The sequence below is a fragment of the Triticum urartu genome, chromosome 6A (genome assembly GCF_056163025.1).
Source record: "Triticum urartu cultivar PI428250 chromosome 6A, HENAU_Tu73, whole genome shotgun sequence".
In the NCBI taxonomy this organism is placed as follows: Eukaryota; Viridiplantae; Streptophyta; class Magnoliopsida; order Poales; family Poaceae; genus Triticum; species Triticum urartu.
In genome coordinates, this window is record NC_141878.1 from 13,841,754 (window position 1) to 13,866,424 (window position 24,671).

General features: G+C 45.0%; 1 protein-coding gene and 1 long non-coding RNA gene across 2 annotated transcripts; one reads left to right on the top strand and one right to left on the bottom strand.

Moving 5' to 3' along the window:
• Nucleotides 1-11,911: 11,911 nt before the first annotated feature.
• On the bottom strand, nt 11,912-12,872 carry LOC147963199 (uncharacterized). The gene is made up of 3 exons (XR_015608474.1): nt 12,653-12,872; nt 12,407-12,473; nt 11,912-12,317 (listed from the first exon to the last, which is right to left on the bottom strand). It is a non-coding gene; the product is annotated as an uncharacterized LOC147963199 (long non-coding RNA).
• A 9,956-nt stretch (nt 12,873-22,828) lies between these two features.
• LOC147963200 (uncharacterized) lies at nt 22,829-24,438 on the top strand. The gene is made up of 2 exons (XM_087529508.1): nt 22,829-24,164; nt 24,401-24,438. The coding sequence occupies exons 1-2, from the start codon at nt 22,829-22,831 to the stop codon at nt 24,436-24,438; spliced, it is 1,374 nt and encodes a 457-aa protein (XP_087385634.1).
• Nucleotides 24,439-24,671: the final 233 nt, after the last annotated feature.

Here is a 24,671-nt window from a genome sequence, read left to right on the forward strand (position 1 = left end):
CCCAATAGGCCCACAGGCAAAGCAGTGTCAAATTAGGCCCATAGACCTGCTATTCAGAGGAGTTCGAGAGGGTGGAGGCAGCAGAGCTTATAAACCAGTGCCGGCCGCTGTCAACTAGCGATGTGGGACTAAACTTATGGGCGCGGGCAACACAAGGGCATTGGTCCCGGTTGGTGGCACCAACCGGGACTAAAGGGGGCATTGGTCCCGGTTGGTGGCACCAGCCGTGACCATTGCCCCCCTTTAGTCCCGGTTGGTGCCACCAACCGGGACCAATGGGCTTCGCTTCCCGCCCTTTGGGCTGCTGAAAAGGGGCCATTGGTCCCGGTTCGTGGCTGCAACCGGGACTAAAGGGTGGCATTGGTCCCGGTTGGTGCCATGAGCCGGGACCAATGCCTTTTTTATATAAGCAAAGACTTAGCGTTTTTTCAGATTTCATCACCAGTTCCCCGCTCCGACGACGCCGCCAGGCTTCCCGAGCTCGCCCCGACGACGCCGTCAGGCTGCCCGTGCTCGCCGTCTCCCCGCGCCCTGCCCCGTGCTCGCCGTCGCCCTGCCCCTGCCCCGTCCCGCCCCCGCGCGCCGGCGCCCTCGCCGCCCCCGCCGTCGCCTCGAGCTACCCTACTACGGGCTCGCCGTCGCCGCCCCGTGCTCGCCGTCGCCCAGCCCCAGCCCCGTCCCGCCCCCGCGCGCCGGCGCCCTCGCCTGCCCCCGCGCTGTGAGCCGCCGCCCGGCTCTGTTTTTTTATTTTTATTACTTTAATTTTTTTGTTCATATGTGATGTATATGTGTATGTGGCTATAATGTATATGTGTATGTGAACAATGAATTAGGCAAATGTTTGTATTAATTATTGTTTTTTAGAAAAAATAGGATTGATTTTCTGTTCATAGGATTTTTTTGGTGATATTAATTATTGTAAATAGGATTGGTGGCTAAAATAGGATTGTTTTTGGTGATATTTTTTTGGTGGCTAAAATAGGATTGTTTTTCTGTTCATAGAAAAAATATGTGTATGTGGCTATAATGTATATGTGGCTATAAGATTGTTTTTTAGAAAAAATAGGATTTTTTTTTCTGTTCATAGATTTTTTTGGTGATATTAATTATTGTAAATATGAAAATGTTTGTATATTCATATGAACAATGAATTAGGCAATACTACTTCTTGTATTTTTAAGAAGGAAGAAGAAGAAAAAGAATGAGAGGAAAAAGGAAATAAGAAGAGGAAGAAAGGAGAAGAAGAGGGGAGAGGAAGAAGAGGAGAAATAAATAAGAAGAAGAAAAAAGAAGAAAAAGAAGAGGAGAAGAAGAAATGAATAGAGGAGAAGAAGAGAAAAATAGAATATATATTCTATTTTCTCTTTTCTCCTCTATTCCTTTCTTCTTCTCCTCTTTTTTTTCTTTTTTTTTCTTCGACACGTGGGGGGGGGGTCGAGAATGCCGGACATTCATGAGAGAGGCGAGGAAGAAGGGGAAGAAGAGGGAGAAGAAGAGGAGAGGAAGAAGAGAAAGTCTTCTCCTCTATTCTTTCTTCTATTCTTTTTTCTTCTTCTTCTTCCTCTTTATTTTATCGGGAACGAGGGTCGTCGAGAGGTCGAGGAGCGGTAGAGGAGAAACCCTAAATAGAAAGTATCGTCGGTGTGAGATACATGTACCGTCAGTGTCGGACACTACACCCACATCCCACAAGTGTCCGACACCGAAGGCCACATGTATCTCACACCCACGATACTTGCTAGCTATTTAGGGTTTCCTCTACCGAAAAGAAGAGGAGAAATAAATAAGAAGAAGAAAAAAGAAGAAAAAGAAGAGGAGAAGAAGAAAGGAATAGTGGAGAAGAAGAGAAAATAGAATATATATTCTATTTTCTCTTCTTCTCCACTATTCCTTTCTTCTTCTCCTCTTTTTTTTCTTCTTTTCTTCTTCTTCTTCTTCTTCTTCTTCTTCTTCTTAGCCGGAAGTAGAGAGAGGTTTCCTAGTGTCAAAGTATTGAAGAAATCCATGCCTTCATCATTAGCCGGAAGTAACCAGGGCATGTTGGTACGAAGTTCTGCAAAGTTATTCTGGAATGGAGTCCCGGATAGAATAATCCGCTTTTTGGTACGAATTCAGCAAAGGCCTTCCAAATAGCGATATTCGGAAGGCTCTTGCTGAACTTTGTACCAAAAAGCGAATTATCCTATCTGGGACTCCGTTCCAGAACAACTTTGAAGAGCTTCGTACCATCATGCACATGTTACTTTCGCCTAATGATGAAGACATGGTTTTGTTGAATCCTTTGACAGTAGGCAACCTCCCGACCCCTCGGCGATCCTCTCGAACATGATGTAGTGTCGTCGTTGTCGATATATACCCCCTCCCGATAGCTTACTATGATTAGGTAGCTAGTTCTACGTTTGGCACTAATATATCCATCTGTCATGTTTGAATAATAATTGCCATGTTGTAAATATTTGTAGAAACTATGGACACCGCCCTAGACGAAGCAACAAAAGAAGCGTTGTTGAGGGACATAATCGCAGAAGGAAGTGATGCCATCTCGTTGTTTCTCAACGAAACCGATGGTCTGGAAAGAGAGGGTGAACAAGCTGGCTACGGTGACCTAACGCCGGTGCAAGAAGAAGAACATGAGGACGGCTCCGGTGACCCAATGCCGGTGCAAGAAGGAGACCGTGATGACGGCTCCGGTGACCGAACCGAGTCTGGCCAGGTATATATATTAGTTAAGCCTATGCTGACTAGCTGATTGATGCATTCATTGTTTTGGTATGTACACATATTAATTAAGTCTTTGTTCTTTTTTCTAGCCCTCCGAATCGAGCACAACTTCGGCAAAGAGACGAGGCCCGAAGAAAAAGTTGAGCGCGGATGAAAAGTTTGAGATCATAGCAATTGCGCCCGACGGCCAACCTATTGAACCCCTCCGGACAAAGAGCGCATTTGTTGCTCAGTGTGGGGTTCTGGTTAGGGACAAGATCCCGATAAGCATCCAGCAATGGTTTAAGCCAGCTACAGAAGACCCTGAGGTGTCTTATGTCAATGATATGCAGAAAAATGATCTTTGGACTGAGCTGAAGTCAAATTTCACCCTACCGCCTGAGGATAATCCAGAGAACCCAGTTAAAGAGAAATTAATCAAGTCTTTTGCTCTGAAGAGGATGGCAGAACTATTCAGGAGGTGGAAGAAAGAGCTGAATAAGTTTGTCGAAAATAACAAGACACCAGAATTCAAGGGCAGATATGAGAAGATCAGAGATCACTGGCCCGCATTTGTGGCCCACAAGACATCAGAAAAGAGTAAGAAGATGTCGGCGACAAACAAGCAAAATGCTGCGAAGAAGAAGCTTCACCATCGCACGGGGTCAGGTGGCTACCTCGTAGCCCGGCCTAAGTGGTCCAAGAGTGAGAATGATCTGGTTCATAAAGGGATCGAACCAGAGACAAATAACTGGCCAGACCGTTGCTGGACTTGGTTCTTCGGGGCTGGCGGAACCCTGGACCCTGAAACAGGGAAGTGCATTTGGACGAACGATCAAATGGACATACCAGTCAGTAAGCTTAAGCAGTATATCGAAGCAGCGCATGAAGGGACGTTCTTTCCAGACAGAGAGAACAACGAGCTCACAATGGCCCTCGGGAATCCTGAGCACCCTGGACGGACACGAGGCACGCCAGGCTCCGTTCCGTGGAAGGTTGGGTTTCCGGACGCAGGCGGTTACAAATCCCATGAGAGGAGGAAAAAAGTGCAGCAGACCCAAATGCAGGCGCTGAAAGCAAGGGTGGACGCGATAGAGGAACGAGAAGCAAATCGCAGCAAACGTACTGCCGAAGCCTCCCCCGAAGCTACCCCGCCATCTCAGCGCAGAAGCAGCGTGGCTTCCACCGAGCTGCTTCAGCCGGAGCATGCCTTGACGGCTCCTGCCAGCTATCCCGTGGATGCTATCACGGAGTCTCAAAATTGCCACCTTATGACGCAATGGATGAATTTGAAGGTCAAGGCGGCTGTTGGCTCTGTTTTTCCTACTGAACCCGGCGCAACTTTTCACTGCCGGCCGATTCCAGAAGGATATGCTAGGGTGATGGTGGATGAGATAACTGAGGGATTTGAGGAACTCCAGCTTGACCACCCTACCGGTGAAGGGGAGACTCGGCTGGGGTCTGCTCTGAAGACTCCATGCCTATGGCGGAAGGAGCTCATCAACCTTCCGAACTAGACGCCACCGCCTCCTCCTCCTCCTCCGGCGAGTCAGGGCACTCCGCCTCCACCGCCTCCTCCTCCTCCGGCGAGTGATGATCAGGGCCGTCGGCCGGCTCCTTCTCCGGCGCGTGGCGGCACTCCGCCTCCTTCTCCGCCTGCGCCGACGCGCCCGAGCAGCCAGCCTCCTCCTTCTCCGCCTCGTCAGCAAGGGCGGAAGAGACCTGCCGCCGCTCCAGCTGCTCCGGCGCGTCGTAGTCCTTCTCCTCCGCCGCTTAAGCAAGTAAAGAAGACAACCGCTACGTCTGCTCGGTCGGCGTCTAGCAGTACAACCAGAGGCGGGAGGACATACAGATTCGGTCCTTCTCTGAAGACTCCAGAGAAGTTACCATACGAGAGGACCCAGGAGGAGAACGCCGAGATCGCGCGAGAAGAAGTGAAGAAATTCTTTGAAGGGGTGAAAGCAAAGAAACATCCACCTCCGGAGGAGAAGGTAGATCGGGTGAAAGTGAAGCGCACTCTGGCTGCCCTGGCAAAACCACCGAAGTCTGATTCGCCGAAAGGAAACTATGACCGCATTATTGGAAAGGAATTTGCCGAAGCGGAGCGGTCGGGAAGTACTGTCAGTGATCAAAGGCTGAAACAACGACGAGCTGGGAAACAAATTGCCCAGCTCGGCGAACAAGCGAAGCAATCGTGCCCCCCGCTCAAGGTGCCTAGCCACAACGTCGATAATGATCCGAGGATGGTGCCCGGTTATAGCAATCTTGCAGATTACCTGCCCGACGAAGTACATTATGAACCCATGGACGTGCAGATACAAAGATACGAGTACGGGAAGCCTCTCGTCAAAGATGAAAGATCTCTATCAACGATGATGCGAAGATTGCATGATTGGTACTTGAAAATCTGCAGAGACTCTGGGGGGAGGAGTACTTTGTATGCGAGAGTTAAACCGGAGCATGACCTCGTTGGAATTGATCTGTTACCTGTTCCATTTGAGGAGTTCTATCAGTTCTTCAATCAATTGGCCCTCGATAAAGCAACTGTCACCTGCTACTGTCTGTAAGTACTACTACTTCTGTCATTAAGTTTCTCTATATAGCTTAGCTCTTTCATTGCATGTATTTATAATCATCCTCACTATATTATGCAGATTGAAGATCATCGAATTGAAGAAAAGACAAGTCGGTGATATTGGGTTCATTAACACATATCTCATAGATGCAACTCAGGTTAAATTTCATGCCGCAGAAACCGAGGCCAGCATGCTTGAATCGTTGATAATAAATCAAAACAAAGATATAATACTCTTTCCTTACAACTTCAAGTGAGTGTTACTGTCTTGTGCGTATTCGGTTTCCCTTATATATTAGTCAAGGTTATAGTAATGTAATTGATGAGTTATGCATGCGTGTGCAGTTTCCACTATATTCTCCTACATATTAAGCTTGAGCAGGGACTAGTAACCGTCTTAGACTCAAGACGAAAAGATCCCAAGGACTATGCAGACATGACTCAAATACTCGAGAAGTAAATTAAATCGATCATTATCCACCATATCAGCAACTTTGTTCATTTCCTGATATATCAAGTAATTGTTTTCTTTGTCCGGCAGGGTTTGGAGAAAATTCACCAGAAAAGCTCCGGGACTGCCGAAGGAGCTGCAATTTAGACACCTGAAAGTAAGTACTAGCTATAGTAGCATTTTAAGCGCATCTACTAGTCATTCAAGCGCTAGTTTCATCAATACCATTTGGCATTCTTGCTTATCAGTTTGATTAACCTCTATTTCTTGTAAAGTGGTTGTGGCAGCAACAAGGGAATGATTTCTGTGGTTACTATGTTTGCGAGTCCATCCGCCACACGACCTGTGAGCGGGGCTACACTGACGAACAATATGCAGTACGTAAATAACAACATTCACAATTTTATTTTATTACCATCATTTGTGTTGAGTTTCATTCATTCATATATATATATATATATGTATTGACCCCCTTCTTTAAATTAGATGTTTCGGAAGCGGGATGAACTCCTAGCACCAGCTCGCATGCGAGGAATTCAAGAGGAATTGGCGGCATTCTTTCTTGACCACGTGATCCCTGAAGACGGAGAATTCTATGCGAACCCTGAGTCCGTATGATTATATTTGTAAGAGATAATTATTGTATATATGTAGCCGGTAGTGTCAGATAGATATACGAGAACTTGTTGTTCGACCAATCTCTCGGAGAAGGAGAGGTGGTCGATATCACTTCTCTCTGTATATATGCATATATGTTCATGACGATCTTCTGTTTCCTTCGTTTGCTTACTAGCTAGCTAGCGTGTCTAGTCCTCTCTATATACGTATGTATAGTATGTAGCGTCGACCAAGCACAGACATAACAGAGGACAGTTCTCTCTATTAATTATAACTAGCTAACACAATATATGAAACACCTAAATTAACCCCCCAAAAACCCCAACCCCCCCCCCATTTCAAAAAAAACAAAAACCCCAGCCACAGAAGTGCTGACGCGTGGATGCCTATTGGTCCCGGTTGGTGCCACCAACCGGGACCAAAGGGTCTCCTGGCTGGGCTCTGCGCACTGCCCACGTGGAGGGCCTTTAGTCCCGGTTCTGGATTGAACCGGGACTAAAGGGGGGAGGTATTAGTACCGACACTTTAGTCCCGGTTCCTGAACCGGGACTAAAGGCCCTTACGAACCGGGACTATAGGCCCTTTTTCTACCAGTGCATACACTACTAGGGAAAACCTTATACACAGAATCTTAGCAGCAGCGCGGTCTAAAAACAGGCGCTACTGCTAATTAGCAATAGCGAGCTTCAGAAAAGAGCGCTACTAATGACTGACTAGCAGTAGCGCTCTAGGTGAAAAGAGCGCTACTACTATAATTGCCACGGTGTTGCCTCCAGGCTAGATATCGTAGTAGCGCCCTTTCCGTGGACGCGCTACTGCTAAAGAACTTAGTAGCAGCGGTTTTCCTCAAAACTCGCTACTGCTAAGTATCACCGCAATTAATTAAGTTTAGTCCCATACTGCTAAGCGAACAAGGTGTTTACCACCTTAAATATGTTGTTTCTCAACCTATCTCGAGCACTTGGTCTTCATTGAACTATATGTGTATGATTTGTGGTTGCAATATGAATCCTCGCCTGACCTATACAGGTACAGTGAGGATTCATGTTGACTATTTAGATTATACACAAAAAGATCAATGATGACCAATGTATATTTTTGATGTTTTTACATTGCTTAGACTTATAGCGTTTTTTTAGGACAAAGCATTACTGATATTGGGATAAACAAAAGAAATAACTGCTTCCATTAGCAGTAGCGGTTTTCCCTAAAACGCGCTATAGATAAGTTAGCTATAGCGCGTTTTCCATATGAGCGCTACTACTAGTTCGAGTTAACCACCCCCCCCCCCAATCAAAATTTCACTAAGTCCTCCTCCCCCCCGGCCTGTTCCCCTACTCCTGTCGCCGCCGCCCGAGCCCGAGCGCGCTTGCCCTCACCGCCGCCGCCGCCGCCCGCCCTCAACCTCACCGCCGCCGCTCTCGACCACACTGTCGCCGCCCTCGACCTCACCGCCACCGCCCTCGATCGAGCCCGCCGCCCTCGACCGAGCCCGCCGCCCAGGACCGCCGCCTCCCGATCCCGAGCCCGCCCTCGCCGCCCCTTCGTCGCCAAGCACCTCCCCGCCACCGTCTCTCCCTCTGTAAGCCCCCGACCCCTCCCCCACCCCCTCTCTCTTTGCTTAGTTAGTAGATGATTTTAGTAGTAGTAGATGTTAATTTAGGGTTCATAGATAATGATTTTTAGAAGTAGTGGATATTAATTACTAGTAGTGATGGTAAACTAGTTGTATAATTAGCAGTAGTAGATGTTAATTACTAGTAGATGTAGTAGTTAGATGTTAATTAGTAGTAGTAGATGTGCTAGTTTCTTTCTATTTATAGTAAGTTTATATTTAGTAAGAACGAGTTGAATTAATAGAACTATTTTAGTTTTAGTTGAACTAGTTAAGTTTTAGTTGAACTAGTATAGTAAGTAAATTAATAACTAGTTGGACTACTTCATTTTTAGAAAGAACTAGTTTTTTTTCTTTTTATACTAAGTTTATATTTAGTAAGAACTAGTTGAATTAATAGAACTAGTTGAATTAATAGAACTAGTTGAACATGCCATATTTGTTGTTATTTTTTAGTTTAAGCAATTATTTCATGTTTTGGTTACACCTCCGAGTGGCCTATGTTTTGCCGGAGTGTTGATTAATTTCCGTTTTGGCAAATTTCAGGCGCTCGATATGTCCTTTTTTAGCAAAGGTCATGCCGGATTTTTCCGTGAATTCTGGCATGACTTGTGCTAGAATATGTACAAGTTTAATCTTTGAATTATGAACGTAGGAAATGTCGTACTCGGACGACGACAGTCTCCCGGGGGAGTGCAGCTGGTGCCACGATGATCGAGGTATGTGCGACAGGTTCGTTGAGCTGGATGAAGATCGGCGCTTCAGCATTAAGCTCGAGGAGACCTTCGGTGTTGAAACGGTACGCAACAACGACAAGTGTTTTTTTCGTAATTAAGCATGACTTCAACTATTTCAACGTCTAATTTTCATCTTTTACAATTCGACTAGCTTATCCCATGCCATGCAAGACACTATGTCTTGGAGAGGATGGGTTTTGAAGACCATGAAAATTATGAAACAAAGAAAATACACCTAAGAACCCATCATGATATCGATTTTGAAGTAAATCTGTACAATTCTCAGAGCGTAATCCATTTTGGTTGCCAAAATTGGGAAGCACTTTGCAAAATGTATGGTTTTTATGAGGGTATGATTGTCACCATGGATCTTGGTAATCCTGACATCGAGCAAGACAATATGGACATTTGGGTCCTTGTTGATACGCTTCCGATTCTACCGCAATGTGAGTTTCTCAAACATATTTATTAACTAATTTATATTGTTTAATTTAAAATAGTTGACAGCTTATTTCCATTGACAGCTTATTTTGAATCTTCAAAGCATGTGCAGAAGATGGTAGACAAAACCCACTACACTGATGGCTCCGAATTAACTTATAAGGAGAAAAGTCATCTGATTGCTTATTGTACTTTTTTTGAGAATTACAATACCTATTATCGAACTCCTCCAAATTATGGTGAATACGTGCCACTAGTGCACGCGTTGAACCACGATAACTTCAATGGAGATACCCTGGTAAGATTTTTTACTATTACGACATCCATGCATCTTTTGCATACTTCTAAAACTAGTACATCATTGCTAACTACGAAGTTATTACTATGTTTTTCAACAGAAAATCCCGATGGATTGTGTGCCTCATCTGATGTATCAGAATGGTCGCCTTGCAGTTATGAACATACAGCCAGGTGAATCTAAGGAGCTCACCTGTGCATATCGGATTTCTAAAAGCGATGAACACATGCTAATCAAAGAATGGAAAAAATGTTTGGACATTTGCAAGGAGGTTCTTGGAAGTAACATTAAGCGAAAGGCAAGAATTGGAGACAGGATAATCTCCATTCTCCATAATCGAGAGTCAGGGGCTATCTTGTTTTTTGCTATTTTATCTTAGAGAATATAGTAGGTCCTAAGAGAATGTAGTAGGTCATATGAGGTATAATATGTTTATTATGTGATACAATGTGTTAGAGTTGATGATGTGAGGAGTACTTGTGATTACGACTAGTGACCAATTTGCTATGTGATGTCTCATTGATGAAAATGATGATCTTGAGGAGGTGTTATATGACAATGATGTATTATGATGATAAGTTGTTAATGATATGATGATGATGATATTTATTATATCATTGGGTGAAAGAACCGGGGATTAGTTTCAAGTGGATGTCCATCCACTTGAAACTAGTCTACACGGTTCTTTCACCCTGTGATGTAGTAACTCATTATGATGTAAAAACAATTTCTAAATTCCAGTTGTATGAAAACTTGTGTAAAGGTGTATGAATACAACATGAAATAAAAAAGAAATAAAATACGAAATAATAGTAGCAGCGCGGGCAGGGAGAAGGGCTACTACTAATTACCAGTAGCGCTCCTCCTGGAACTCGCTACTACCAAGTCGATTTAGCAGTAGCGTGGGTGGAGGCACGCTACTGCTATTCGTTAGCTGTAGCGCCTTATCAGTAGTGCATAACCCCGCGCTACTGATAGGTCTAAAACCTGCGCTGCTACTAGGGTTTTCCCTAGTAGTGATAGTGCACTTTAGTGGCGCACAGAAATAAAAACACCAGTGGCGCATTATTTAAAAGTGCGCCATTAGTAACCTAGAGCACAAGGTACGCATGGTCCTTTGGAGTAACAGCAGTGGCGCACTTCTGGGCTTAGTAATGGCGCACTTTAGCTGCGCCATTAGTGTCTCGGATAGTAATGGCGTAGCAGGTGGTGCGGCACTGTTATGTAGATTAACAGTGACACACCAGGCGTGCGCCATTAATAGCCAAAATAGGTGCGCCACTAACAGCCTTTTTTCTAGTAGTGATGGCAAGGACTCCTCGAGGCACTTCATCCAATGGTTGTAGATGTGCAATTTGCATATCTAACGGATAATTTATGATGTTTTATAAGGATTAACGTGAAGGCTTGGTCGGAGCATCCAATTAGTATTTTAGTTACCGGACTGGACGTTGAGCTTGAAGGTGATGAAGTTGCCGATGTTGTTGAGGCTGTGGATGGAGGGGACGGCGGGGAAGAGGAAGATGCGACGTCAGAGTGGGCGGCCGGCAGCACGAAGGGAAACACGGACATGGCAGCAGGAGCAGTGGCTGGTGGAGCAGTAGCTATGGGGGCAGGAGCAGTCGCCGGTGGAGCAGTAGCTATGGGGGCTGGGAGTCCGGAAGAGGGGAGTGCCGGAGAGGGAGGCGGAGCGGAGGAGCTCGCGAGGCCACCGGAAGAGTCGTCGGTGGCCATGGAGGGTAGGTCGTAGGAAGGGTTGCTCTGGTGCCAAGTTGGATTATGGAAACACTGCGTGATCACATTCCATTGCCCACGAAGGGGTCATATACAGAGTACCGAGAATAACTGCCCGAGCTATACAAGGGCATGCACATCGTGTGCTACATGATAGGAGAGATCGTGAGCCTAACTGCGGAGGACTCGGTCCTCACGTTGCACAAGTGCCGTTAGTCTTCCAACATTGAGAGTGGACTCTGAAATATATCCTCGTGGATTGCTTTTCTCCTTACTTTCCAGATCGCCCACATGGTCACTACCATCTCAGTGAAAATCTCATGAGATAGTGTCGAGTTCAGCAAGAACAGCCAGTACCTTGCATTCAAAGCATGATTTGCACACATATGTCCAACCATCTCCTCTGTAGCGAGCTACCACACACTTCTTGCCAACATGCATTCAAATAGAGCGTGCTTCCAATTGTCTTCAGATGAACATATTGCACAAACAAAAGATGTTGCCATATGACGGTGATGCAACACATCTGAGGTAGGCATCGAGTTCTGCCCCAACCTCCACAAGAAATTCTTGATCTTAGATGGCACTGTAATGTTTCAAAGCTTCGTCCAGTTTCGTTCCTCAATGCTAGTGCCAGACTGGCCTTGAACATTCTCTAACCAATTCTCCCTCTGAATCTTTGTTTTGATCAATATCTTATAAATTGAACTGACCGAAAATCTTCCACGACGGTCAGAAGGAATAGAGAAGGATGTTGGTGGAATTGATTGTTTATTGCTTGAGCCTCGTGGGCGCATATATAGGGGTACAATGACCAACTTGAAGTACAAGACAGGGTAGAGTAAGATCCTACGCTATAATCATAATACTCAACATCGTCGCTTACTTGCGGGTCCCAGACTGCGACGTCTTCAACTCCTACACACCTTCAGCCTCATGGGATTCAGTTTCGTCAGGTACACGTGATGCTACATTACAGTAAACAGCGTGCCAAGGCGTGCCTTTTCTTCTAGTATGTACTACGTTACATATGTATCTCAGCTCGGACTGTTCATCGGTCACCATCTGGCTTGGCGTGTTTGCGACAAATCTGACATGAGCCGCAGCAACACTCGTCTACGAGGCAGCAACAACACAAAGCAGCAAGGCTGTAGTTTGCAGGGCAAACACAGAGCACGTTAGATTAGTACAGAACTAATGTAGAGCAAAGAAATATGACGGGGCTCCTTTTTATTACCATGCTTTGAGGAAGCCCGTCTTCCGTTTTGGCCTATGTTGAGCCGCGGGAGATCCATCGTAATACCCTGCATGTACGCGTTGCCGTTTCACGCATGACAGCATGAGCAAACAATAGGAGAAAAAAATGTAGTGCAAGGAAGACACGCAAACATATATTCGTTTATCTATCATGCGTGGAATTATAGTAACATATAAGTGGCGGTTAATTTCAAAAATAAAATAAAATAAAATAAGTGGTGGTTACCAGAGCTTTTCGGGTACAAGTACATGTTAGTTTCTCAAAAGAAACATAACATGTTGGTCAGTGGCCTTGACTTTGAACACAACTGCATGTCATATGTTGTAAGCTATCTAAAAAAATGGACTTTGAACTCGAATTCAGATGGCCCTCTTAGAAAAAAGGTATATAGATGACTATGTATACCATGGAGAAGTGAACCGGACGGTCTTCGGAGAGTATAAATAGCGGCTGCAAACCACAGATCAAGTAGAATGCTATATTGCCGTGGCCCGTGGATTAGCGCATCTCCAAGGCGGACCCTCAAACCTCCCGCAAGCATCCGAACCGTGCTGTCTAGACGCAGTTTGTCATCTATCGCGGTTCTGTATCGGTCCATTGAGCGGTCTGGACCACGTTTTTCCAGTAAATTGGAGATAAACGTGGGGAACCTTGGCGGGAGTCCGGAAATCCACATGATGAACCAAAAGTCACCACGTGTCCTCTCTTCCTCCGGATGGCGAATAGCTGCGGCTAATCTTTTTTTGCTTTGGCGGAGACTACTATTAATCATGCAAGTGTTTGGCGGAAGGTGTACATTAGTGAGCTTAATTGATTATTTTAGTAACCCACAATTGAACGGAAGGTATTTTGGCGAAAGGTGTGCATGTGAACAGAAAGTGTTTGGCGGAAGGTGTATATTAGTGAGCTTAATGGATTATTTTACTAACACACAATGGAATGAAAAGTATTTGTGGCGGAAGGTGTGTATGTGAATGGAAGCTGTTTGGCGGAAGGCACGATTGGATGGCCGGCTCCCGCATCAGCGTTTGGACATTGGTCTTGACTGAATTTCGGACAAAACCGAGGGAATTTGCGGGTCACCGTTGAAGATGCCCTTACAACTTTTAGTGATGCTTAAAGCGTCTAAAATATTATGTGCGCCGCTGTTGGCAGCTCATCCATCAAAAGCTGCGGCGCAGGAAACGAATAATTAAAGCTCCTCGTTATCTCTTTGCTTCCTTTTAATTGTGCCATTCTTTTTGATATTTCGGATTATTCCTGTCTTTAACTTCAAGGAAATGGAAGATCATACGAACTCTATCTTTGCCTGCTGTTGCTATTAGCATTTATGTGCTAGTGCTAGAGATCGATGTTGTTGGGCTTGCGCCATGTTGTAATGTGAACGGCACAAGTCAGCAGCTTTTCTTTCTTTTTTTGAAAAGAGAGTTTCCTCTCTGATTTCTGTTAGAAAGCCAATCCCCAGCGAATGCTCGCCGGGGGACATGGTATTTGCAAACCCCCCAATGGCAGTTTATGTGTATTGGTTAGGCTGCGGTTAACATTTTACAAAACTATCATGGCAATTTGTTTAAATTGTGGATTTTTCTTCTTTTGCAAAAAAGTGTCACCGTCGAATGCAAATCTTATGGTTATGTGGGCGTTTGCTGGGACCCCACCCCCAGCAAGCGTTTGTAAGATATCTATTCTGTTTCTGTTAACAGAAACCAGTGTTCCACTACAACAAAAGGAAAGGGAAATATCCAAGCACAACGGCCACCTAGAGCAAGAAAACACAAGGAAGCAGACACAAGTCGGTAACAGGTCCCTCTCCACAAATTAGGGGCCCTGTGCCGGGGACCTTTTATTTTGTTCCAAAAAATCATGTTACTAAGAATACATGATTTCTAAGCTTATCAAGATAAGAAAAGTTGACAGAACCTAAAAATTTGAACGAGCACATATCTTGAAAATCTTTGGTGTGTGAGCAACTACGTCCAAAAATATTTTTCCCATCCATGTGAAGTCTAACCTTCGATTGTAGAGCATAAATAATATATTAGTTATCATCATATATCTTATATCTTATATTTACTAATTAGAGGCACCATACGAGGCTCCACGCTAATTCTAGAGTAAGATCAATAATTACCATAGGATTATTAAATATACGACTATGATCAAATGTAATATGTATGGTCCATAAATAACAATCCTATTAGATTACAGTAAAAAAAACGTGTGCACTAGCAGTTTCCAAAGTAAACACGCTACGTCCTACAACAAAGAAAAAAAGAAAGCCTATACAACAAGTCTCTAATAGGTCCCCTTATAAAAAACACGTCTCAATATAGATTAATGAAACTGGCTTGATGTTAATTTACCAGCGAGGTAATCCACACGTATATGTGCATAGGAAACGGTAATAGTACAGAATGGCTGCGTACAAGTGATTCATGATATATATATTTTTTGCCCAACAAATAACGTTAATTTGGACTACAAATAAACAAGTTTTTTATGATATACTCTCCAGAAAATGTCAATCTTTACTCTCTTTACGAGTATAATAATACAGTGCATGGTTTTGTCGATTGTTTTCTCCATTGCCTCCCTTGATCGCCAACTTCTTCTCACTTGCATGCCCCTGACGTTCCATAAAAGTGTTCAAGATTTTCATCCGGAACAAAAATTGAGACAATAAATGCAAAATATGCCTAATAAAAATTATAAGTACGCAATTTGAAAAGTACATATATCTTAATTTTGATTACGAGCTATATATAATGCAATATATATTTTCTAACTTTCATAATGACCAATAGAAACCCCTTTTTACTGGGTCTTTCAAATGGCATAGATAAACCGCACCCACAATTCAGTATAATATTTCAAATTTGTTATTTCTCAGTCCACTAAGCAAATGTTATTTCTGAGCCGACCGAGTTGCAAAATAAAAAAGAGATTAAGTCATAGTGTGCATTTTTAGGTACAAAGATGTGTAACATCCATTTGCGGAAGTTGAAGACTAAAATAGCACATAATTTCAAATTTTGTGACCAGCTATTTATTCTTTTAATAAAGAAACAAAACTTCTGATAATTTAACGATAAATAAGAATTTATATATTCACTAAAGAACGCAAACTGACACAGTATATAGTATTTTATGCCAATGGGTAAAGAGTAATAGACTGAACTGCTTTGAGGGAAGAACTATATTTTTTTAATTACCACACAGCAAAAACCAAATTTCTATTATCTCAAATTGATAAAACTAACTAGGACTAAATTTACAGTCAATAGAAATGTACAAATTTACCAAAATGTTACTAAATTTTTACCATTCTATTTTTCAATAATGTATCATTTTCTACAATAAATTTCCAAAATTATACTATTTTTGGTTTTTTCCATATTACTACCATGAATTAGGTATTATTTCCTCATTTTGTATTTATGTACGTTCAAATTGTGTACAGTCAAATTAGGTATCATTTTGTATTTATGTACGTTCATTCAAAGCTCAGTGTACATAAATACAAAAAGTGACTGCGATTTTGATAAGTGCACTTATAGAAACAGTCAACAATATTGTGACCGATTATTCTTTTTCCAGGGTACATAAATACAAAGTTTTTGACTCAAAGTCATTAGCCCGTGCAGGTGCACGGGTTGATGAGTAGTTCTATCTAAATACAATGATGAAATGCTGTAATTTATAAATTACTCCCTCCGTCCACAAACATAATACGTGTTGACTATTTCAATACAGACGACATATGAAATAAAATAAGTGGACAAACAAATACACAATACCACAGTTTTAACATAACAGAGTATTTTTGAAGTATTAGAATACTGTGGACCAGTTTGGCAAGAGCTTGCATGCATCGACGTAATATTAACTAGGTAGCCGTTTGAACCAGGTGCAAACGGTGCGTTGCTAGCTACAAACTGATGAACGGGGCACAGTGCACCGGCGTGCACAAACTAGCAGGACCATGCACTAACTGAACCGAACGGCCAAGCTAAACGCACCATGCACAAGCTCAGTGTATACTTACCAAAGTACACCAAATAGGTGTAACTACCATAACACCGATCACACCGCGTCGCACCTCGCGGCGGAGCTTCGCGTTGACGGGAGTGGCTTGGTTTTCTTTCGCGTCTTGGAGCACCAGGAGCTAACGCTCGGCCTTCGTCCGCGTTCGCCGTCAAGGTTGTTGTCGCAGCCACTAATAGAAAAAGGGCCTTCAGTCCCGGTTCTGGAACCGGGACTAAAATGTCGGTACTAATGCCTCTCCCTTTAGTCCCGGTTCAATCCAGAACCGGGACTAAAGGGCGCGGCCATGTGGAGCTTCACCTTTAGTCCCGGTTCATAACATCAACCGGGACTAAAGGAAATTTTATGATTTTTTTTTGAAATTTTTTTTGAAATTTTTTTGATTTTTTTTGATTTTCAAATTTCTGAATTATTTTAACCTCTAGTCTGTAATCACCACCCCTCATCACTTCTCAATTTATCCTATAATCACCCCTCATCAATCCAAATCATCTAACTTCCCGAACGGTCACCCATCCTCCCACTCCCACAGCCTGAGCACGCTTAACTTCCGGGTTCTATTCTCCCTCGCTCCAAGTCTGCACTTGTTGTTTTCCTGACAATACTGAGATGTCAATCCTATTAACCTTCAGGAATTTTGCTTGAGCATGAAGTGACACATTTCATAGTTTTATTTTGAAACTATTGTTTTAAAAAACAATAATTATTTAGTAACACTAATATTTCTTGAATAATTAGTTTGACCATTGTTTGACCACAGTTTGACCAGATTTGACCAAAATTGAAATAACAAAAATAATTATTTAGTAACACTAATATTCTAGAATAATTAGTTTGACCATTGTTTGACCACAGTTTGCCCATCGTTTGAATATTTTTTGATTTTTTCCACTCTAGATCTTAAAAGCCCCGTTAGTTTTTTTCTATTAGGTTTTTGAGGATTTTGAAAATGTTTAATGGGGTTCCCCCCATTAAATTTGGATGTAACTTTTCGAGTAGATGATTTTTCATATAAAAAACTTTTTCATCCGAGTTAGTATGCAAAAGTTATGCCCATTTTTACAAATTTCAGAGAGATTTTGCAAATAAAGTCAAAATTCACATTTGCAAATTTTCCCAACAACTAAACCACATATCACATGGGAAACTTATTTTATTTTATTTTTTTGACATTTCCATCATTTTATTTTATTTTTTTTAAAACTGAAAAGGCGATCGGGGGGGGGGGGGGGGTAGAGTTTGAAAATGAGACCTTTAGTACCGGTTCGTGGCACGAACCGAGACTAAAGGTCTCATCCCCATTAGTCCCGGTTCGTGCCTCAAACCGGAACTAAAGGTCTAATCTTTAGTCCCGGTTTGAGGCACGAACCGGGACCAATGGTTGTGGGCCAGGAGCGAGGCCCATTGGTCCCGGTTCATCCCACCAACCGGGACCAAAAGGTCTAGATGAACCGGGACCAATGGCCCACGTGGCCCGGCCGGCCCCCTGGGCTCACGAACCGGGACCAATGCCCCCATTGGTCCCGGTTTTGGACTGAACCGGGACTAATGGGGTTACCCGGCTTGGACCAAAGCCCCCTTTTCTACTAGTGAGCCTGCTCCTTCCCATCAACTACGGTACTCTCCCTATACGCGCCACACTGAACTGCCTATCCTTGATTTGTCCATGGGTGCCCGATCAAGACGAGCTTGTGGCGGCTTGAAGCTACCGAAGAGAACGATCGGCTCGTTCTTTCGCATGCTCTGTTTTAAAAAAGAGGTCCAGGGTTTCTTTTTACGCAGAGAAAATACCATCGTATTAGAAAAACTGTAGTATTGAAACCACAGTTTTGTGTGGTTGTCAAACAGCTCAAAGTAAATAAAATCATGGTAATCCTAAAAACTGTAGTATTTTTGAAATACTTAGAAAATACTGAGCTATCCCCGCAAACAAAACAAATACAGTAAAACATGTCTATACACTCACTCATAGAAAAGCTGGACCATCTTATATTTATGAATTACTACTGAAAAGCCAACAAAAATCATAGCGTATCACAAGGTCACATGGAAAACGAAATCCACGGAACAAGTCTGATAACGCACAGATGAACAAGTCTCGTCACATGATCGATGGTGTGGGCATCAATTTAATAGAGAGTAGGAGGGCTAGAAATAAAACAAAACTTCTTCTGGGAGAATAGGCAGGCGGCAGTCGATCGACTGAGGAACACGGACTGACTGGCGAGTGGCAGCGGGCAGATTAATGCGCGGCGATCGGTGATCGGTCGCCGATTGACTCACTTGATCATCTACTATGATATCTATACCCTTGACCCTTGTACAAGGGAAAACAAGATGCTTGTCAAACTCCTACAAAGCAGCCAAACGAAGAGCAGCCCCCAGCTGGGCAGAACGACTCTTCCCAAGTTACTAATCCTTTGCTTATGCAGGGTTGTTCCATTAGCTCTGATCTTTTGCTTACATCACTACAGTAAAAGTAAATGAAGCTGAGTAACATCCTCGGCAAAAAGCATTTTAACCATGGCGATGTATAGAAAAGATAACAACCATAGAAAAGAAGTAACATTTAACCGAATGTATACTATCCATGGACAATATAGCATCAACATCAAAATGGCGACGAACTGGTCGAAGATTATCAGCTTCTTCAGCCGACTAAACCCGATCTGACCTTCACCTTTGCCCACTCTATCGTCGCGCTTCGCTCTGAGCACAAACTTGGTGTAAGCATCTCCTACCTCCTGCCTAGTTGGAAACCCTTTATCTGAGCTATTGTTGTAACCATTCACCTGTTCACTACATGCCTCCCACGAATCATACATTCCTGGAGACCTCCTTCTACACACCGCATACCACCTCATCTACCAAGAGAAGAACATAATTTAAAAAAGCAAACCAGGAGAAGAACACAAGTAACATAACCAACATAAGCATTAATGATTCGTGTACCTAAAAGCATCATCACAAGTTTTACTCAAGTTCTACTCTGAGTCGACATCAACAACTACAAACTATCTAACTAAGACTACTCTTAGAATGGAGCTCTACTTAGACTGGTAGTCTGTGAAGCCGGTGATTCTGGAGTCGGAGGAGGTGGGGCTGCCCACCACTGACCTCCTGCCACTGCTAAAGTGTCATCAGTGGTGGGGCCCGGCCGCCACTGGTAGGACCCTAACTGTGGTGGGCGGATTCAATCTGGTAGCAGTGGTGGGCGACCCTACTAATGGTAGGCAAGGTGCAACGCTCGCCACTGCTGTGTAAAGTACGTGCGGCGGGCGCTTATCAACGCCCGCCACTGACTGCTGCACCATGCTAGAATAAAAAACGCTGCTTGGCTGAGGCGAAATGGCCCATTCCACCGTTTCTAGCGGGCTTGACTGGCGGTGCTTTAAGGTTCGTGCTATACAAAACAAACAGTGGATACAATCTATCAAACGGGCCATTTTTACACCGCGCCGGCCTGGTTGGTCTGTATGGATGCAACCAAACACAGCGTACAGTTTTCAGTGGCTATGGTATAGCCACCCCGCTAGGCACGGCCTGGTTGGTCTGTATAGCCACACAGCATAGAGCAGTTGCGTAGCCAGGAGCTTGCCGCTCCCCAGGCCAATCTCATAGCTATAGTATTGAATAGTAGATACAGTCAATGAAAGACCTTGTTGCATGGCATGTGTTGCCTGCATTAGTAGAAAACAGGGCTTTGGTCACAGGGAATTTTTCACATTAGTCCCGGTTCAATCACGAACCGGGACTAATGTGAGCATTTATCCCGGTTCGTGCGGCTAAGGCATTAGTCCCGGTTCACCTGGGCTCTTTAGTCCCGGTTCGTGCCACGAACCAGGACTAATGGGCTTTGAGGCATTAGTACCGGTTCATGGCACGAACCGGTACTAAAGGTCCCATTTTCAAACTCCCCCCCCCCCCGACCACCTTTTCAGTTTTAGAAAAAACAAAAGAAAATGATGGAAATGTCAATAAAATAAAATAAAATAAGTTTCCCATGTGATATGTGGTCTGGTTGTTGGGAAAATTTACAAATACGAATTTGGACTTTATTTGCAAAATCTCACTGGAATTTGTAAAATGGGCATAACTTTTGCATACGAACTCGGATTAAAAAGTATTTTATATGAAAAATCATCTACTCGGAAAGTTACATCCGAATTTAACCGGGGAAACCCTGTTAAACATTTTCAAAATCCTCAAAAACCTAACAGAAAAAAAGTTACGGGGCTTATAAGATCTAGAGTGGAAAAAATCGAAAAAATTTCAAACTTACTAGTGGCGCACCATTTGCTAGGTGCGCCACTAGTAACAGAAAAAAATATAGTTTCAATTTTTTTTGGAAAAAATGTGGTCAAATCTGGTCAAACTGTGGTCAAACAATGGTCAAACTAATTATTCTAGAATATTAGTGTTACTAAATAATTATTTCAGTTATTTCGAATTTTGGTCAAATATGGTCAAACAATGGTCAAACTAATTATTCAAGAAATATTAGTGTTACTAAATAATTTTTGTTTTTTAAAATAATAGTTTCAAACTCAAACAGTGAAATGTGTCACTTCATGCTCAAGAAAAATCCGTGAAGGTTAATAGGATTGACATCTTACTATTGTCAGGAAAACAACAAGTGCAGACTTGGAAACGAGTGAGAATAGAACCCGGAAGTTAAGCGTGCTCAGGTTGGGGGAGTGGGAGGATGGGTGACCGTTCGGTAAGTTAACCGTTCGGGAAGTTAAATGATTTGGAATGATGAGGGGTGGTTAGAGGATAAATTGAGCAATGATGAGGGGTGGTGATTACAGACTAGAGATTAAAATAATTCAGAAATTTGAAAATCAAAAAAAAAATTCAAAAAAAAAAATCATAAAATTTCCTTTAGTCCCGTTTGGTGTTATCAACCGGGACTAAAGGTGGAGCTCCACGTGGCCGCGCCCTTTAGTCCCGGTTCCTTCGAACCGGGACTAAAGGGGAGAGGCATTAGTAACGACCCTTTAGTCCCGGTTTTCGAACCAGGACTAAAGGGCCTTACCAACCAGGACAAAAATCCCTTTTTCTACTAGTGCTGGGCCTGGCTATACGCCCCTACATTGGAGTGACACATGGTGCCGAACTGTGATCCGGAGACTGAGAAATAAACCAAGAGTTCAGATGACCGCCTGAATTTGCACGTTGGCAGAATTCTCTGGGCTGCAAGAGGTAGCCCAGAAAGTGCTTGGGAATCGTCAACTTTGAGAAAGACAAATGGAAAATCAGCAGGGACGTAGATTTCTAGCAACTCCCATCTCTTCGTAGGAAATGTACCTGACCATGGCATTGTCAGAGACACCACAATGAATAAGATTCCACAGACATGGACATCTAATTGTGTAGGTTCAGTGGCAGAACGAACCGATCGGTGGAGAATATAAATCTTATGAGAACCTCAAATTAAGTCCATCCATGGAAGAGCGAAATGTTCGGTGTAGATTAAGGAACATAAGAAATCATAGCTTATCTCTTTTTATTCGAAAATTGACTCCTAAGGCATCAACTACAGTAAGCTACATCATTTTTTTTAAATAACATCCATTGGATCAACTAAAAAGGCACCTAAAACTGTAACACCAATGCGTCCTCTACTGGAATCTGGGATTTCATCGAGTTCTGACCTTTCGCCAAGTTCAATTTATTGGGAACTCGCCAAATTGAGGTATCTGCCGACTTTGATACAAATTAGGACTTGGCAGTGACAAGAAACTTCACAAACTTCACCTTTTTCCTAGGAACGCAATAATTTTATGCCTTATTTTTTTATCACCGAATTTGATGGGTCCCATCTATGCTGAGTACGCAATATAAAAAGCATGGTAAACTTTTTTTCTTATTTATACGGAATTCAAGGAGTCACGTGTATGTCAAGCACCCACAGAGATAAAGTCCGCAAAAATATGACAGGCATGCACTTGTGGCACCTGCCGTTGACTAACTGACTGTTGGTCTTGCTATGCTGAGTTCCAAAACTCACCAATACTCTGCAAAGGGCTGAACCTTCATTTTAAATGGGGAATAGGCGAGGTCACGCGCCAAACGCAAAAATCCTCGCCCTCCCCGGCCATCAACCTCGCTCGTCCTGTTGGAACACTACTTCCTCCACGTCCTCCTCGCCACCCGCACGCCCGAGTCCTGCGCCCACGACTGGCTCGTCCCGCACGTAGCTCATGTCTCCTTAGGACTAGCTAGATCAGTTGTAACCTTATCCTGCCGTTGCACTCCATGTATATATATGCGTAACTTGTGAAGTCATAATCAATACAGATAGTTTAATCCTTCAACTTGGTATCAGACGCGAGTTCTCTCTGAGACTTCACCATGTCCTCCTCGGCGCCCCTCCCCGTCGCCACGGCGCCTCTGCCCGTCACCACGGCGCCTCCTGCCCCGGCACCTCCTGCCAAGACTCCTGCTGCCATGGCGTCTCTGCCCGTGGCCACGGCGCCCCCTGCGACGGTGCCGCTCGCGGTCGCTCTCCCGTTCCCGGGCCCTCCGTCCGCCGGCGCCTCGTCTTCCTCCGGCATCCCCAACATGCACCAGCTCAACATCGGCCACTTCCTCAACTTCAAGCTGGACTTCGCCGCCGGCAACTTCTCCAAATGGCGGCAGATCTTCAGGTGCGTGCTCTCCATGTACGATGCCGGGGGGCGCGTCGACCACTTCTCCGAGCCTCAACAGCAGACCGTGGCATGGCGCCACGCCGACGTCACCATCCTGCTTTGGATCTACGGGTCCATCTCCGACGACCTCTACGACGTCATCAAGTCGCCGGACAACACGGCGCACCGCGCTTGGAGCCAGCTGACTCACTTCTTCCACGACAATCAGCCGGCCCACGCGATCCACATCGGGGCCGAGTTCCGCTCCACCACCCAGGGCGACCTCCACGTCGGCGAATACTGCCGCCGCCTGAAGGCCCTTGCTGACGCCCTCGCCGACGTGGACGAACCGGTCACCGACCGGTCCCTCACTCTGCAGCTCATCCGTGGGCTCTCGCGCCGCTTCCACGTCCTCGCCTCGGTGCTCCCCCTCCAGGTACCCTTCCCCACCTTCATCCAGGCGCGCTCGCGCCTCCTTCTTGAAGAGATCTCCCTCGACGCCCGTGATCGCACCGAGGGGGCCACCGCCCTCACCGTCAGCACCAACGCCGGCGGCCTCTCCGACACCTCCTCTGGCGATCGCGGCCCACCCGGCTCTGGCGATCGCGCTCGGCCCACCGGCGAGGGCACCCCAGGTCGCGGCGGCTCCTCTGATCGCGCCCGTGGCAATGGCCGTGGTCGTGGCCGCGGTCGTGGTCGCGGCAACGGCGGCCGCCACCCCCAGCAGCAGCAGTTCCCCGGCGGGCAGACGCCGTGGATGGGGTACTTCGCGCCCTGGGGCGCGCCTTTTCCTCCTCCTGGGCGTGCTCCGTGGGTGCCCCCGCACGCCGCCGGCATCCTCGGGCCCCGCCCCGCTGCCCCGGCGCAGGTGTACCCCGTCTTCTACCCTGGCGCGTCGTCCTCCTCGCATGCGCCACCTCCACCGTCGCCCACTCCTGGCTCGTGGGACAACTTCAGCATGCTCAACTCCGCCATGAGCAACATGTCGCTGCAGCAGCCCGGCGCCGCCGACTGGTACATGGACTCTGGTGCCTCCTCACATATCTCTGGGAACGCAGGTATACTCACTCGGCTTTATGATGTTTCAGCTCATCATCTTCCTCCCATTATAGTAGGCAACGGCACCATCATGACTCCCTCTTCCCTCGGCTATACCTCTCTCCCTCCCAAACCCTTTCATCTCAACCACGTCCTAGTCTCTGCAAACGTAGTCAAAAACCTAATCTCTGTTCGTAAATTCACTACTGATAACTCATGCTCAATCGAATTTGACCCCTATGGCTTTTCTGTGAAGGATCTGCTCACTCGGAGGCTAATCATGAGGTCCAGTAGCTCCGGCCCGCTCTACCCGTTCCTAGGCTCCGGCGCCACCATCCTCACCAGCACCACCGCCGGCGATATTTGGCACCGCCGCCTCGGTCATCCAAGCCGGGCTACTCAGGCCTCGCTACAGTCTTTTATTTCCCCTTCATGTAATAATGTGCCCGCACCATCTCCTACATGTGATGCATGCCAACGAGGGCGCCACACTAGATTACCTTTTTCAGCATCGCTTTCCTTTACTA